The 17,752-nt window shown below is 43.0% G+C and overlaps 1 protein-coding gene across 3 annotated transcripts in view; it reads left to right on the top strand.

Annotated features, from left to right (window-relative positions):
- LOC132402483 (uncharacterized) overlaps window positions 1–17,552 on the top strand; it is a 92,199-nt gene extending 74,647 nt beyond the window's left edge. For 2 of the 3 annotated variants that reach the window (XM_059985364.1, XM_059985346.1), the window contains 2 exons: window positions 17,203–17,250; window positions 17,337–17,552. In XM_059985364.1, the coding sequence (XP_059841347.1) occupies window positions 17,203–17,250; window positions 17,337–17,338 (50 nt within the window). In that variant the 3' untranslated portion in view covers window positions 17,339–17,552. Of the gene's footprint in view, window positions 1–17,202 lie in introns of all 3 variants that reach the window. The other variant, XM_059985362.1, reaches the window with a different exon arrangement.
- Window positions 17,553–17,752: the final 200 nt, after the last annotated feature.

The raw sequence follows: 17,752 nt of genomic DNA, 5'->3' as shown, positions 1-17,752 counted from the left end.
TGCAGATATGGTCAAGGAATTCACTTGTTGATCAGACAAAAAGTCAGAATGGGGAAGAGTGTGATGTAACTTACTTTGATTGTGGAATGATGTTTGGTGCCAGATGGAGTGGTTTGAGTTTCTCAGCAACTGTTGATCTCCTGTAATTTTCATGCACAAAAGACTCTCGAATTTATAGAGAATGGTGCAGAATACAAAAAAAACCATCCAAGCTAGACAAAGAGGGCAGAGCCATGGTTTACAAAGCCCAGGTATGAAGTATCATGGAATATGCCTGCTTATCATGGATGAATGGCTCACAGGGTGTCCTCAGCCAGCTTGATTCCATTCAAAGAAAGGCTCTCAGGATTATAGGTGTAGATGAAGCCACAGCTCATGAGAAGCTAGCCATCAGTAGCTTATACCACAGACGACAGGTTACTTTAACTACTGTGGTATACAAAATGCACACCAGCCACAGCCCTGCAGACCTTCGTGCCATGCTGCCTTCATCTTACAAGAGACGGCTCACCACACTATCAAGTTTATCTATGCCTGCTCACATGCTTCTTCGTAAGCTATCATGAAGGGGACCAGGATGGCAATGCTTGGTTGTTGGTAGGTAGGGTTAATACTGACTTTCAAGAGCACTTGTGAGTTGTGTTCCAGCTGGAATTAGTTGTTAAACTGCCGGATAACGGTGCAGAAAGAACAGGTGCTGTTTTCTCCTGGTAGGGATTAGTTTTTACTTCCAAGTGCTCCTGCCATGTTTTGTCACCCTGCAACCTTATCCTTCAATCTCTTTGAATTATAGAGGTCAGCATGTGTATAAATGTCTCTCTCCAGCTGACTTCATCATGATCATCATGACTCCAGTATTTTTACTATTTTTTAATGTTTCTTAATCGTACGTATGATTTTTTTTTGTATTCCATCGCTGAGCAGCAGAGAACCATCTGATTGGCCTATCAGAGTTCCCTTTGGGAACTAGTTGACTTGATCAGCATTTCTGATCTGGCTATTGTTCACGATTGCATTTAATTAAAAAAAAGCAGTAGTTCTGAGGGCAAAAATGTCTTTTTAATGAAAGAAAATGGAACAGAATGGCCAAGCTGACAGGAAGGCAACAGTAACTCAAGTAACCAACCACGTGTTATAACAGTGGTATGCAGAAGAGCATCTGTGAACACACAGCACGTCAAACCTGAAGAGGATGTGCTGCAGCAGCAGATAACAATGAATTTACACTCAGTGGCCACTTTATTAGTTACAGGTGGTGCACAGACCACAGAAAGAAGATCCACTCCCCACCTCCCTCCTATCGCACCTCAAGATACATCTAAGTAGCAAAACCTTTTAGTCTCCTGGTGTTGGCTGGAAATAAAATATATATACACACACACACACTAGAAACATAGAAAACCTACAGCACAATACAGCACTTTGGCCCATGAAGCTGTGCCGAACACGTACTTTAGAAATTACCTAGGGTTACCCATAGCCCTCTATTTTTCTAAGCTCATGTACCTATCCAAGACTTTCTTAAAAGACCCCATCGTATCCACCTCCACCACCATTGCCGGCAGCCCATCCCACACACTCACCACTGAGTAAAAAACTTACCCTGATATCTCCTCTGTACCTACTCCCCGGCACCTTAAAACTGTGCCCTCTTGTGTTAGCCATTTCAGACTAGGAAAACCTCTGACTATATAACCATATAACTATCCTCTGATGGAGGATATGATGATGAGAGGCATTGATCGTGTGGATAATCAGAGGCTTTTTCCCAGGGCTGAAATGGCTAGCATGAGATGGCATAGTTTTAAGGTGCTTGGAAGTAGGTACAGAGGAGATGTCAGGGGTAAGTTTTTTAAGCACAGAGTGGTGAGTGTGAGGAATGGGCTGCCGGCGACGGTGGTGGAGGAGGAAACAATACGGTCTTTTAAGAGACTCCTGGATAGGTACATGGAGCTTAGAAAAATAGAAGGCTACGTGTAACCCTGGGTAATCTCTAAGGTAAAGACATGTTCGGCACAGCATTGTGGGCTGAAGGGCCTGTTTTGTGCTGTAGGTTTTCTATGTTTCTGTGTTCTATGTTTCTATGTATTTTTTACCCTTGCAATTTCTTAAATACATACACTAAGTTTCAACTTTCTCTGTTCCTATGTAATCTCTTTCTAAAGATGTAATGCTGTCTTTCCAAAAGAGCCACTCCACTGCCTATGTCTTCCTGCCTATCCGTTCGATACAAAGTATATCTGATGTTAAGCTCCCAACTATAGCCTTGTTTCAGCCACAACTCGGTGATGCCCACAATGTCATACCGACCAATCTCTAATTGTGCCATGAGTTCATCCACCTTATTCCACATGCTATGTGCATTTAAATACAGCACCTCAGTCCTACTGTTTGGAGCCTATCTATGATTCCCATAATTTTTTTTAATCTTGCAGTTTCTATGCATGTTTGTGTGCATGTGTCTGTATATATCTGTGTGTGCACACGTTTCTGAGAAAGCACAACTTTTGAGTTGTAAGGCGGAAATGCTGTAAGACGTACAGTCTGCACAAGGGAGTTCTGAAGGGAAAGGTCCCTACAGAATACTGAAAGGGGAAGGATATATCTGGTGGTGTAAGAGGAAGGATGTGTCTTTTTAAAGGTATCTAAATTATAGAGAATAATTGGTTTTATGTAGAGGCTGGTGGAATGGAAGGAATGGATTGGGGAAATCTATTGTCATTCTGTCTAAGAGCAGGGGGGGGGGGTGAAAGCAGAAGCAGAGGAAATAGATAAGATATGGTCAAGTTCTTTGACAACAGCGGAGGGAAAAATGTCCCTGAAACATTTTCATTTAGATACATCCTCTCACTCTATTCTACCTTTCACACAGCTTTATCAGTTTCAATTCTGAAGAAGGATCTTTAATCTATGGTCTGCCTGCTGAGGAGTTCCAGCACTTTTTTTGTCTTTATTTTAGATTTCCAGCATCTAATTTTTTTAAAATTTCCATAAAATGTAGGATAGAGTTCTGCAAAGTGGGATAAGGTTGGAGTTTTTTTTGGCCAGGATACACATGATGGGACACATGGCCTTCCTCGTGTGCAAAAATCTTAGGCACAGGTAAAAACATTCTGTAAAGTGAAGATGCTTTCAAATATAATGAAATGAAAACTTTCTAAAAATCAAAAAATTGTGATAAAGATCAGCAAGTGGGAAAAAATGTTATCGAATCAATATTTGGTGTGACCACCCTTTGCTTTTAAAACCGTATCAATTCTCTGAAGTACACTGTCGTGCAGTTCTGAGAAAATTGGCTGGAAGGTTGTTCCAAGCATCTTGGAGCTTATCAGAGTTCTGCAGAACTTGATGGCAGGTTGCATGCATCACTTGCACTAGAAACTCATTCCATACCCTCTCAACCATCTGAGTGAAGATGTTTCTCTTCATGCTCCCCTAAACTTTTCAAATTTCATCCTTAACCCATGACCTCTAGTTGCAGTATGACCCAACTTCAATGGGAAAAGCCTGCTTGCATTTATCTGTTCTAATTTGTATATCTAATTTGTATTTGGCTTTACTAGAAGAGAGGTCAACCAGCAGGGCTGTAGCTGAGGCAGCAGAGACAGGATCATCATCGGTGTGGAACAAGTATGTCCAGAGGGGCAGATAGTCAGACAGTGTATCCATCTTTTGTAAACTCTTCAGTAGCTGCATAGTTACCTGAAGAGTAGACTATCTGTTGGATGGAAGCGACCAACAACTCTGATAGAGGCAGATGCCAGGTTGTTAAGCTCATCAGTGGGAGGTGGTGCTTTAGCACTGCTGGCCCACCACCTTGAGGGAGTCTTGATCATAAGCGGGCCAAAACTCCTGAAGACAGGTGGCAGATCAACTGATGATCCCACTGATGATAGCACAGGACAGTTAACATTTTAGTCCACGTGTATTTTCAATTCTACCTTAATCAAATCTCCCCTCAGTCTTCTACGTTCCAAGGAATAATGTCCAAACCTGTTCAATCTTTACTTGTAATTCAGGTCTTGCAGTCTTGGCAACATTCTTGTAAATTTTCTCTGCAGTCTTTCAAATTTATTTACAGTGGGTAGGTAACCAAAAGTGCACACAATACTTCAAACTGGGCTTCACCAACAACTTGTAGAACTTCAACACAACATTCCATTTCCTGTACTAACCAGGGGTGCAGTGCTAGCGGGAGTGCACCCGGCACGCCTTTAAGAAAAAAGCCGAACTAAACAAGCTAATTAATTAGGTGCCATCCAGGGTGATTTGAGTATCTCAGAAACTGCTGATCTCCTGGGATTTTTATGCACAACAGACTCTGGTTTACAAAGAATGGTGCCAAAAACAAAAAAAAAACATCTAGCGAGAGGCTGTTCTGTGAGCGAAAACATCTTGTTAAATCCACTCGCTGGATGTTTTTGCCTCTCTCCCTTCTTGAAGAATGGAGTGATATTTGCAATTTACCAGTCTTCCAGAACCATTCCAGAATCTAGTGATTTTGGAAAGATCATTACTAATGCCTCCATAATCTCTTCAGCCACCTCTTTCAGAACCCTAGGGTGTACACCATCTGATCCAGCTAAATTATCTACCTTCAGACTTGTCAGTTTTGTGAGAACATACCAAATGGCTGAAGTGAATCAGTTAAAGATGGACAAAGTACCAGTGAGGATTTGGCAGAAGAATGCATGGCTGAGGAGCTAGTGCATGAGGCAGGGCTTCAGGTTCTTGGAGCATTGGGATCTCTTCTGCAGGGAGGTATGACCTGTTCAAAAGTGTCAGGTTGCACCTGAACTTGAGGGGAACCTAAATTCAAATGAATAGGTACATTAGAGCAGTTGGGGAGGGTTTAAACTAATTTGGCAGGGGATGGGAACCAGAGTGAAGGGACTTGAGATAGGATGGATAGTAGAAATGCAAAAATGGCGTACTGTCAGCTATGGCAGTCAGATGATAAAACGTAATTGCAGCCAGCAGGGTAAGTATCAGTACATTAAGGATGCAGAATCAAAAGGGATAGCAAATACTGTCCTCAAAGTATAGTATCTCAATGCACAGAGTATAAGAAATATTAAAGATTGTCAGGTATGATATAGTGGCCATCACTGAATCGTGGTTAAAGGATGGTTGTAGTTTGGAGCTGAATGTCCAAGGTTACACATTATATCAGAGGGATAGGAAGGTAGGCAGAGGGGATGGTATGGCTCTACTGGTAAAGAATGGCATCAGATCAGTAGAAAGATGTGACATAAGATTGGAAGATGTTGAATTCTTGTGGGTTGAGTTAAGAAGCTGCAAGGGTAAAAGGAACTGGATGGCAGTTATATATAGCAGCCAGGATGTGGACCACAGATTCCAACAGGAAATAGATAAGGCATGTCAAACGGGCAATGTTACGATAGTCTTGGGAGATTTCAACAAGCAGGTGGATTGGGAAACCGATATTGAAAATCAGGATGGAAATGGGTTTCAAGAGAATGAGTTTATTGAATGCCTATTAATTGATTTTTTAGAGCAGTTTGTCATTGAGACTACTGGGGGATCAGCTATACTAGATTGGGTGTTATGTAATGAACTGGAGGTGATTAGGGAGCTTTAGGTAAAAGGTATATTTTGTGTATTGAGATGTAACATTTTATTTGCTGTACTTGCTACCCTTTATGATTTTGCATCCCTAATGCACTGATACACACCTTGCTAGCTGCAATTTTATCCTATGATCTGCCTGTCCTTCCTGACTGTCTGACTTGTACCATCCATCCTATCCTGAGTTCCTTCATTCCAGTTCCTACCCCCCCCCCCATCAAATTAGATTTAAGCCCTCCCCGACAGCTTTAACAAACCTGCTCGCAAGAATATTGGCCCCCTTGTGGTTCAGGTTCAACCTGTCCCTTTTCTACAGGTCATACCTCCCCCAGAAGAGATCCCAAAGATCCAATAATCTGAAGCCCTGCCCCCTGCACCAGTTTCTCAGCCACGCATTTATCTGCCAAGTCATCCTGTTCCTACCCTCACTGCCACATGGCACAGGTAGCAATCCAGAAATTACTACCCTGGAGGTCCTGTTTCTCAGTTTTCTGCTTAGCTCTCTAAATTCTCTCTTCAGGACCTCATTGCTTTTCCTTCCTATATCATTGGTACTAATAAAACATTTGCTGTTCTCCCTCCTACTCTAAAATGCTGTGGACACAATCCAAGATGTCCCTGACCCTGGCACCTGGGAGGCAACATACCATCCGGGTGTCCCGTTCATGGCCATAGAATCTCCTGCCTGTTCCTGTGACTACTGAGTCTCCTATTACTACTGCTCCCTTCTTCTCCCTCTTTACCTTCTCATCACAGACCCATGCTCAGACCCATGCTCCATGGCATTCCCCTGGGAGGTTATTTCCTAAACGTATCCAAAATGGTATTCTTATTGTTGAGGGGAGTAGCCACACAGTGCTTTGCCCAAACTGCCTATTCACATTTCCAATTCTCCTGACAGTCACCTAACTACTCATCTTCTGCAACTGCAGGGTGACTACTTTCCTGTAATTCTGATTGAATATCTCCTCACTCTCCTGTACAAGCTGAAGGTCATCCAGCTGTAACTCCAGATCCCAAACAACGTCTTAAAGGAACTGCAGCTGGATGTACTTCACACAGATCTAGTTCCCTGGGAGCACTGGATCTCCCAGGGAGTGGCATGTGAAATAGTATGTTGGCAGATCCATGGTCAAGCACTTTGATAGTAGAAATAAGTGCCCAGGCTATTTTCTAAATGGGGAGAAAATCCGAAAATCAGAGATGCAAAAGGACTTGGGAGTCCTTGTGTGGAACACCCTAAAGGTCAGCTTGCAGGTAGAATTGGTGGTGAGGAAGACAAATGCAATGTTTGCATTCATTTCGAGAGGCCTTGAATACCAGAGCATGATTTTGATGCTGAGACCATAAGGCCATTAGACAGGAACAGGATTAGGCCATCTGGCCCATTGAGTCTGCTCCACCATTCAATCATGGCTGATCCTTTTTTCTATCTCCTCCTCAACCTCAGTACCTGGCCTCCCTGTAACCTTTGAAGCCATGTCCAATCAAGAACCTATCAATTTCAGCCTTAAATACACCAAATGACCTGGCTTCCACAGATGTATGTGGCAACAAATTCCTCAAGTTCACCACCCTTTGACTAAAGAAATTTCTCTGCATCTCTGTTTTGAAAGGATGTTCCTCTATCCTGAGGCTGTGGCCTCTTGTCCTAGACTCTCCTATCATGGGAAACATCCTTTGCACATGTACTCCATCTAGGCCTTTCAACATTCAAAAGGTTTCAATGAGATCCCCTTCATCCTTCTAAATTCCAGCAAGTACAGACCCAGAGCCATCAAACGTTCCTCATATGATAACCCTTTCATTCCTGGAACCATCCTCGTGAACTTCCTCTGGACTCTTTCCAATGCCAGCACATCTTTTCTAACATGAGGGGCCCAAAATTGGTCACAATACTCAAGGTGAGGCCTCACCAGTGCCTTATAAAGCCTCAGCAACACATCCTTTCTCCTGCATTCTGAACCTCTTGAAATGAACGCTAGCAAATGTATTTGTCTTCCTCACCACCAACTCAACCTGCAAGATAACCTTCAGGGTGTTCTGCACAAGAACTCCAAAGTCCCTCTGCATCTTAGATTCCTGGATTTTTCCCCATTTAGAAAATAGTCCTCACATTTATTTCTACTACCAAAGTGCATGACCAGGCATTTTCCAACATTGTATTTCATTTGCCACTTTCTTGCCCATTCTCCTAATCTAAGTCCTCAACACTACCTACTCCTCCACTACCTTTGTATCATCTACAAACTTGGCATCAAAGGCATCTACTCCATCATCTAAATCATTTACGTACAACATAAAACAAAGCGGTCCCAACACTGACCCCTGCGGAACACCACTAGTCACTGGCAGCCAACCAGAAAAGGATCCTTTTATTTCCACTCACTGCCTCCTACCAATCAGCCAGTGCTCTAATCATGATTGTAACTTCACTGTAATACCATGCGTTCTTAACTTCTTAACGTGGTAAGCAGTCCCATGTGTGGCACCTTGTCAAAGGCCTTCTGAAAGTCCAAATATACAACATCTACTGCATCCCCTTTACGTATCCTACTTGTCATCTCTTCATATAACCATATAACCATATAACAATCACAGCACGGAAACAGGCCATCTCGGCCCTCCTAGTCCGTGCCGAACTCTTAATCTCATCTAGTCCCACCTACCACCACTCAGCCCATAACCCTCCACTCCTTTCCTGTCCATATACCTATCCAATTTTACCTTAAGTGACACAACTGAACTGGCCTCTACTACTTCTACAGGAAGCTCATTCCACACAGCTATCACTCTCTGAGTAAAGAAATACCCCCTCATGTTTCCCTTAAACTTCTGCCCCCTAACTCTCAAATCATGTCCTCTCGTTTGAATCTCCCCTACTCTCAATGGAAACAGCCTATTCATGTCAACTCTATCTATCCCTCTCAAAATTTTAAATATCTCGATCAAATCCCCCCTCAACCTTCTACGCTCCAATGAATAGAGACCTAACTTGTTCAACTTGTTCAAAGAATTCCAACAGGTTCATCAAGCAGGATTTTCCCTGAAGGAAACCATACTGACTTTATACTATCTTGTCCCGTGTCACCAAGTACTCTGTCACCTCATCCTTAACAATTGACTCTTAAAATCTTCCCAACCACTGTGGCCAGGATAACTGGTCTATAATTTCCTTTCTGCTGCCTTCCTCCTTTCTTAAAGAACAGTGTAACATTTGCAATTTTCCAGTCATCTGTCACCATGAGAGTCCAATGAGGTTTTATAAGGCACTGGTGAAGCCTCACCTTGAGTATTGTGAACAGTCTTGGGCTCCTCCTTTAAGAAAAGATGTGCTGGCATTGGAGAGGGTTCAGAAGATGTTCGCAAGGATGATTCTGGGAATGAAAGGGTTATCATACAAAGAACATTTGATAGCTCTATGCCTGTACTCACAGGAATTTAGAAGAATGAGGGGAATCTCATTGAAACCTTTCAAATATTGAAAGGTCTAGATAGAGTAGATGTGAAAATGATGTTTCTCATGGTGGGGGTGTCTAGGACAAGAGGGTACAGCCTCAGGAAAGAGGGGTGGCCATTTAAAACAAAGATGCTGAGAAATGTGGTGAATTTGTGAAATTTATAACCACGGGTAATTTAAGTCAGAGCTTGATAGGTTTCTTGATTGGACACAGCATCAAAGGTATGGGGAAAAGTCTGGGGAGTGGGACTGAGGAGGGGAAAAGGATCAACCATGTCTAAATGGCGGAGCAGACTCAATGGGCAAAATGGTCTAATTCTGTTCATAGAAACATAGAAAACCTACAGCACAATACAGGCCCTTTCACCCACAATGTTGTGCTGAACATATACTTACTTTAGAAATTACCGAGGGTTAACCATAGCCCTCTATTTTTCTAAGCTCCTTGTACCTATCCAGGAGCCTCTTAAAAGACCCTATTGTATCTAAGAGAATCTTAAAAGACTTTATTGTATTCAGGAGCCTCTTAAAAGACCCGATTGTATCAGAAGACCCTATTGTACGCTGTATCCACAGTCGCCGGCAGCCCATTCCACACACTCACCACTCTCTGAGTAAAAAACGTACCCCTGACCTCTGTACCTACTTCCAAGCACCCTAAAACTGTGCCCTCTCAAGTTCCTATGTCTTATGGTCTTAATATTTGCTCCCCTCGGGTTAAGGTGCAACCCATCACTTTTGAACAGGTCATACCTCCCCCAGAAGAGATCCCAATGATCCAAGACCCTGCACCAGTTTCTCAATCTCACATTCATTTTCCAAATCATCTTGTTTCTACCCTCACTGACGCGTGACACGGGCAGCAATCCAGAAATTACTACCTGGGAGGTCCTGCTTCTCAGCTTTCTACCTAGATCTCTAAATCCTCTTTTCAGGACCTCTCTGCTTTTCCTTCCCATGTCATTGGTAACAATATGTACCAGGACATCTGTCTGCTCTGCCTCCCTCTCCAAAGTGTTGTGGATGTGATCCGAGATGCCCTGATCCTGGCATCTGGGAGGCAACATACAATTAACCATAAGATATAGGAGCAGAAGTAGGCCATTCAGCCCATCGAAACTGCTCTGCATCCAATCATGGGTTGAGATAGATAGGTTCTTGATTAGCCAGGGCATCAAAGGTTATGGAGTGAAGGTAGGGGAGTGGAGATGACTGGAAGAATTGGATCAACCCATGATTGGATGCGGAGCAATGACTTGGCCTCTATAGCCGCTCATGGCAACAAGTTCCACAGTTTACCATCCTCTGACTAAAATAATTTCCAAGAGATGCCAGACGTTTTTTATAAGGTAACCCTTTCATCCCTGGAATCATTCTCGTGAATCTTCTCTGAACCCTCTCCAATGTCAGTATATCCTTTCTAAGATAAAGAGCCCAAAACTGCACACAGCACTCTAAGTGTGGTCTCACAAGTGCCTTACAGAGCCTCAACATCACATCCCTGCTCTTATATTCTACACCTCTGGAAATGAATGCCAACGCTGCAATTGCCTTCTTCATCACCAACTCAACCTGGGGCTTAACCTTTAGGGTATCTTGCACAAGGACTCCTAAGTCCCTTTGTATCTCTGTATTTTGAATTCTCTCCCCATCTAAATGATAGTCTGCTTGTTTATTTCTTCCACTAAAGTGCATGACCATACACTTTCCAATATTGTATTTCGTTTGCCACTTCTTTGCCCATTCCTTTAAGCTATCTAAGTCTCTCTCTTTCCTCAGCATACCCGAGTGTCCCGTTCATGTCCACAGAATCTCCTGTCTGTTTCCCTGACTACTGAGTCCCCTATCACTACTGCTCCCTTCTTCACCCCCTTCCCTTCTGCACTATGGACCTGTACTCCTACAAGCTTTGTACTCTCAAAATTCACTTTTGAAGGCCTCCTGTTAATGGCATTATGATCACATGATGCAAAGTGTTCCCCTACACAAACTTCTTTCACCTGTTATCTCACTCCCTAATAGAGATCAAGTATAACTCTCATGTTGGGACTTCTATTCTATGTACTGATTCTATTTCCTGAACACATTTGACAAACTCTATCCCACCTTGTTCTTTACAACATTGGAGTCCTAGTCAATATGTGGTAAGTTAAAATCACCTATCATAACCTTATGTTTCCTGCAACAGTCTGCAATCTCTCTACAAATTTTTTCCTTTAATTCCTGTGGACTGTTGGGTGGTCTAAAATATAGCCCCACTAACATGTTCATGCCTCTCTTATTCTTCAGTTCCACTCATAAAGCCTCACTATATGAGACCCTAATGCAGTGTGTCCTGACTAACTACTGTGACATTTTCACTTAGTATCGTCACCCTTTACCCTTTAATCCCTCTTGCTCTGTTGCATCTAAAACAAAGGAACCCCAGAATTTTGAGCTGCCAGTCCCACCGCTCTTGCAACCAAGTCTCACCAATGGCTACAATATCATAATTCCAGGTTACGATCCATGTTCTGAGCTCATCTGCCTTTCCTACGGTCATTCTTGCATTAAAATATACACAGCTCTGAACATTGATTGTACCATGCTCAACCATTTGATTCCTGACTTTGTTTGAGGTCTTAACAACATCTGTCTCCACAGCCTCTCTATTATCTGTTCTGGAACTCTGGTTCCTATCCTCCTGCAACTCCTGATTAGCCTCCACCCCCTGCACAGCACTTTGGAAACATTCCTGCTGGGATATTAGTCCCCTTCCAGCTCAGTTGCAAACTGTCCCTTTTGTACTGTACTGATCCCACCTTCCTTGGAAGAGAGCCCTATAACCTAAAACTCTGATGCCTTCCCTCCTGCACCAACTCCTTAGCCATGTTTGATCTATTTCTAAACTGTTTGATCTATTTCTGATCTCACCAGCACAATGCACGCATAGCAACCCTGGGATCATAATTCTGGAGGTCCAGTCCTTTAACTTAGCACCTAACTCCATGAACTCCTTTGCAGAACCACATCACTCTTCCTACCTATGTCATCAGTACCTACGTGGCCTCTGCCTACTCACCCTCCCACTTAAGAATGCTGTGGATTCTAACAGAGATGACCTGGATCCTGGCATCTGGAAGGCAACATACTATCCAGATATCTCATTCTTGTCCACAGAACCTCCTTTCTGTTATCCTACCTCCACAGTTCACCTCTTCTCTCTCCTTCCCTTGAGAGTCACTGAGTCAGACTCAGATCTAGAGACCTCACACCTATGGCTTTCCTCTGCTAGGTCATCCCTGCTCCTCCCAAACAGTATCTAAAAAGGTATACCTGTTGTTGAGGGGGATGGCCACAGTGGTACTCTGCACTGGCCGTTTAACCCTTTTCCCCTTCCTGATTGTCACCTATTCCTAAGTCCATAAGACCATAGAATAGTACAGCACATTACAGGCCCTTCTGCCCACAATGTTGTGCCCACCCTCAAACCCTGCCTCCCATATAACCCCCCACCTTAAATTCCTCCATATACCTGTTTAGTAGTCTCTTAAACTTTATTAGTGTACCTGCCTCCACCACTGACTCAGGCAGTGCATTCCATGAACCAACCACTCTCTGAGTGAAAAACCTTCCTCTAATATCCCCCTTAAACTTCTCTCCCCTTACCTTAAAGCCATGTCCTCTTGTACTGAGCAGTGGTGCCCTGGGGAAGAGGCGCTGGCTGTCCACTTTGTCTATTTCTCTTAATATCTTGTACACCTCTATCATGTCTCCTCTCATCCTCTTCTCCAAAGAGTAAAGCCCTAGCTCCCTTAATCTCTGATCATAATCCATACTCTCTAAACCAAGCAGCATCCTGGTAAATCTCCTCTGTACCCTTTCCAATGCTTCCACATCCTTCCTATAGTGAGGCAACCAGAACTGGACACAGTACTCCAAGTGTGGCCTAACTAGAGTTTTATACAGCTGCATAATTACATTGCGTCTTTTTTTAAACTCTATCCCTCGACTTATGAAAGCTAACACCCCATAAGCTTTCTTAACTACCCTATCTACCTGTGAGGCAACTTTCAGGGATCTGTGGACATGTACCCCCAGATCCCTTTGCTCCTCCACACTACCAAGTATCCTGCCATTTACCTTGTACTCTGCCTTGGAGTTTGTCCTTCCAAAGTGTACCGCTTCACACTTCTCTGGTTTGATTTCCATCTGCCACTTCTCAGCCCACTTCTGCATCCTATCAATGTCTCTTTGCAATCTTCGACAATCCTCTACACTATCTACAACACCACCAACCTTTGTATCGTCTGCAGTCTTGCCAACCCACCCTTCTACCCCCACAGGAGTAGGAGCAGAAGTAAGCTATTTGGCCCATTGAGTTTGCTCCACCATTCAATCATGGGCTGATCCAGTCATCCCCACTCTCCTGCTGCCTTCTCCCCATACCCAAGTTACAAGATGATAGTTACAGCTAAGTCCTGCACCTTGGATGTAACTATCACTCTAAATGCCCTATTCATCATCCCCCTCAGACTCCTAGATGATCAAGAGTTCATCCATTTCCAGCTCCAACCCTCTAATGCGGAGTGTTAGAAGCCAAGTTAACAAACTTCATAACACATGCTGGTGATAAAAAACCTGATTCTGATTCTTCAGCTGGATGCACTACCTGCAGGTGGTCATCAGGGACACTGGAGGTCTCCCGGTCTCCCCACATCCTGCAAGAAGAACATTCAGCTATATCACCTAGCATCTCTACTGTTCTAACTGAGCAAATATGAGGAAGAAAACAATAAATAAACGGAGGAATAAAATCTACCTACAACTTTGTTGACTTCTGTCATTTAAGCCGCTCATCACCGAAGCCTTGAAGATCTGAAGCCTCAAATATCTTCTTGAATAAAGGCTGCCCCATAATAGCCGCTTTGCTCTCCTTGCCTTATTTTATTTATTCTTGCCATTGAATCCTGATTGCTGATTGGCCACTACTCAAACACCAAACTGCTGCAAATTGATGCCATATGTACTCATTCAATGAACCTGAGTGAGCTACGTCTTCTCTCACTTCTGATTGTTTGGCTGCGACTCAAACCATGAATCGATGCCTTCTATACTGAATTGGTGATCCTGAATGAGGTACATCTTGTCTACATTTTTGTTGAAGATAGTTCTTTATGACCATGGTCGTGTGTTTGATGCCAATGTCCTGCAGCAGAATAAAGTTGGGACTGATCAGATGCATCTCTAATGGTATTATGTGATGGCTGAGAATCTGCTTCTACTTCAGCATTGAGGATTCCATTAATTTTGACCAGATCATCAACTTTATTTACCTAAATTTCCAAGATGGCAGCACGATGCAGCTTGCAGCAGCCACTCTGGAGCTGATTATCTGTTATTTGTGAACTGGGATGCCATGCGCAATCATAATCAATTGAAAACAGACGTGGGAGCATGGAGGAACATTGGGAAATCTCCAGGAAGACCTTCTTCATTGCTGCTGCTGCTGCTGTGAGGTCTGGGACTCTGCTGGGAAGAACAGGCCCCCAGTCTTTGGCCATTGCCGATGCGTTGCCGATGGCCATTGGCGGGGCCATCTTAATATACTCGGCAGAGGATGGTGCTCGGAGAAGCTGTGCCGGAGGGGATGGTCAGAGGCTCGGAGGTTCAATGGACTCAGAGTCCGCTGCAGTCAGGTCGCTTTTGGTGTGTGCTGCGTCTGTGAGGCTGGTTTTGACGGAGCTTTCATTGTGTGCTGCGTCTGCAACGCTGAGTCGGGTAGCACCGTGGAAGTCCATAGCGGGGGTATTCCCTTCTGCTGCCAGCGTGGGTTGGCGAGTCTGTCAGGACCCTGGGGACTTGTGGAAACTGTGTGGTGATTTCTTTTGAACTTATAGTCCTTTAACATCTTTGGACTATTTTTACTGTGCCCATGGTCTGTTTTTTTTATCAATTATACTATTGTTTGCACTGTTGTAACTATGTGGTTTTATGCAGGTCTTGTAGCTTTAGTTTTTGGTCTTGTGTGTCTGGTGGATTTGGAACTCCTTTCCGGGGAACACGCTAAGACGGTAGCATGATATTAATACGCAGCACCTCTCCGGACTCTGGATTGGGGATTGCTAAACGTTATGTGGATTTTCTAGTGCAGTCTGTTTTGTCATATGCTTTTGTGATATCATTCTGGAGGAACGTTGTCTCATTTTTTAACTGCATTGCATTTGTGGTTTATAAATGACAATAAACTGAATCTGAAATGCAGTTCCAAACCTGCAGAGAACCTCCATCAAGTTTCACTGTTGGCTGCAGCACTCATCCATGTAGCGCTTTCCATCTCTTCTATGGACAAACTGCCATATGTTGGAGCCAAAGATTTCAAATTTTGTCCAGAGTACTTGCTGCCAATTTTCAGCATCCCAGTCCTTGTACATAGTTGAACCTCTGTTTCCACTTTGGCGCAGGATGGCTTTTTGGCAGCAAATCTTCCATGACTGTAGAGGGACATCCTTGGGTTCCAAAGGTTTCTGCGAGTTCAGAGTCAATAGCAGTGTTGGACTTCTGATTTAGAAGAGATGTCAGCTTGATGTATCTCTCATTTGCTAAACTCATTTTCCTTGACCGAGCACTGCATTTCTGGTCCTCATCCTTGCCCATTTCTTTGTGCTTCTTCAGAAGAGCTTGGAGAGCACATCTTGAAGCTCCCGTCTGCTGCAAATTTTCTGCTTAGGAGAGATGTTGGCGATGCAGTTTGACCACTTTGTGTCTTGTTGCTATGCTCACTCTTGCCAAGGTGTAGGAACTGATGATTTGAAAATTAAACTGTCACATCTCCCACAGCCTCACCTTTTAGTTTGGTTGTCCTTCATCCAGTTTGATTCCTTCTACACCCATTCCTGTTTCAGTTAATCAGAAAAAGAATGGTTAGAAATCTAAAATTTGCTCTTTTCTACTGACACACTAATGCAGAAGACAAAAATATAAAATTTTAAGACAAAGTTTATATAAAAATCTAGGGTGCCCGAGACTTCTGCAGTGCATAATGTGGCCAAAATTCCACATTACTCTATGGTCCATGCAAGATTCAATACCGCTGAAGTATAACTATCCTGTATTTTAGTTCTAGTAACTTGGTGGCCTTTCTATCCTGCAGTGCATCTTTCGGTGAGTGGTGTAAATATATTCCTCTGTTCCTCTACCCACCTAACTTTGAAGACTCTAAGATTGAATAGCCAAAAGACCCAACCACTAATCACAGCCACTACTTGCTACTTGCACATGCTGCACCAGAATATGTGGATCCCTGATCAGCCTCTATAGCCACCTGAGGACCCACCAATAGACAACTCCTATGTTCCAGATGAGCTCAATGCCTTCTATAATCGCTTTGACTGACAAACCATGGAGGAACCATCACAAATTCCCACAGCCCCTGATGATCTGGTGATTTCAGTCTTTGAGGCTGAGTGTGAGCAGCCTTCAGGAGGGTGAACCCATGAAAAGCATCTGGCCCAGTACTAAATACCTCACCATGTACTAAAGACCTGTGTTGATCAACTTGCTGGAGTGTTCACTGAGATCTTTAACCTTTGTTGGAGAAGATCCTGGGAGGCAGGATTATGAGCATTTGGAGAAACATTATCTGATTAGGGATAGTCAGCATGGCTTTGTCAAAGGCAGGTCATGCCTTATGAGTCTAATTGAATTATTTGAGGATGTAACAAAACACATTGATAAAGGTAGAGCAGTGGAGGTAGTGTATATGAATTTCAGTAAGGTTCACCATGCAAGGCTCATTCAATAAGTAAGAAGGCATGGGATCCAAGGAGACCTTGCTTTGTGTATCCAAAGTTGGCTTGCCCATAGAAGACAAAGGGTGGTTGTAGATGTTCATATTCTGCATGGAGGTCGGTGACCAGTGGTGTACATCAGGGATCTGTTCTGGGGCTCCTCCACTTTGTGATTTTTATAATTGACCTTTTAACCTACTCTAAGATCAATCTAACTTTTTCCTCCTACATAGCCCTCCATTTTTGTATCATCTAAATAAGACCACATAGTTGTCATATTTTTGAGCAGCCATGGCCCCATTATTAATAGGCGTGAATATACAATGATTAGTATTTAATGTGTTCCATTGTTTTAATGATTATATCTTAAATCTTTTCTTTCAGGTTTCAAAACCAACAAGGTTAATGCAGTTGACTACAAACAACTTATCTGTGAGTTCTGGTATAATGTTGTTTATTAGCTCCTTTTCAGTACATTTTCCAGAGATGTGTGGATAATTTCTTCATTTCTTTTGCAGAAAACTCTTCGCTTTTAATTACAAACAAGTTACTTGTTCTTGAAGGATCTGCAGAATGGCTAATATAACAAATAATACATCACCCTCAAAAAGCATGTGTGAATATTTGCAGATCTCTTCTCCGAGCATTTTAATCGCAATTTATGCGCTTGTGTTAGTGGGAGGTTCTGCTGGTGCTTTCATCATGATATGGAAGATCAAAAATGATAAAAAGTCAGTGACATCTATTGCTGTCATCAATCTCATATCAGTGCACATAATCTTTATCTTAACTCTGCCTTTCCGCATCTCTTATTATGTTTTGCATGAATGGAAATTCGAGAAGATATTCTGTAAGGTAGTGAGTGCGATGATTCACGTCCACTTGTACCTGTGCTTTGTGTTTTATGTCATTATAGTTGTCATAAGGATGTCCT

Source organism: Hypanus sabinus, chromosome 1 (genome assembly GCF_030144855.1).
Source record: "Hypanus sabinus isolate sHypSab1 chromosome 1, sHypSab1.hap1, whole genome shotgun sequence".
In the NCBI taxonomy this organism is placed as follows: Eukaryota; Metazoa; Chordata; class Chondrichthyes; order Myliobatiformes; family Dasyatidae; genus Hypanus; species Hypanus sabinus.
Note: the sequence above shows the minus strand (reverse complement) of the source record. Positions and strands in the feature narration are given on the sequence as shown.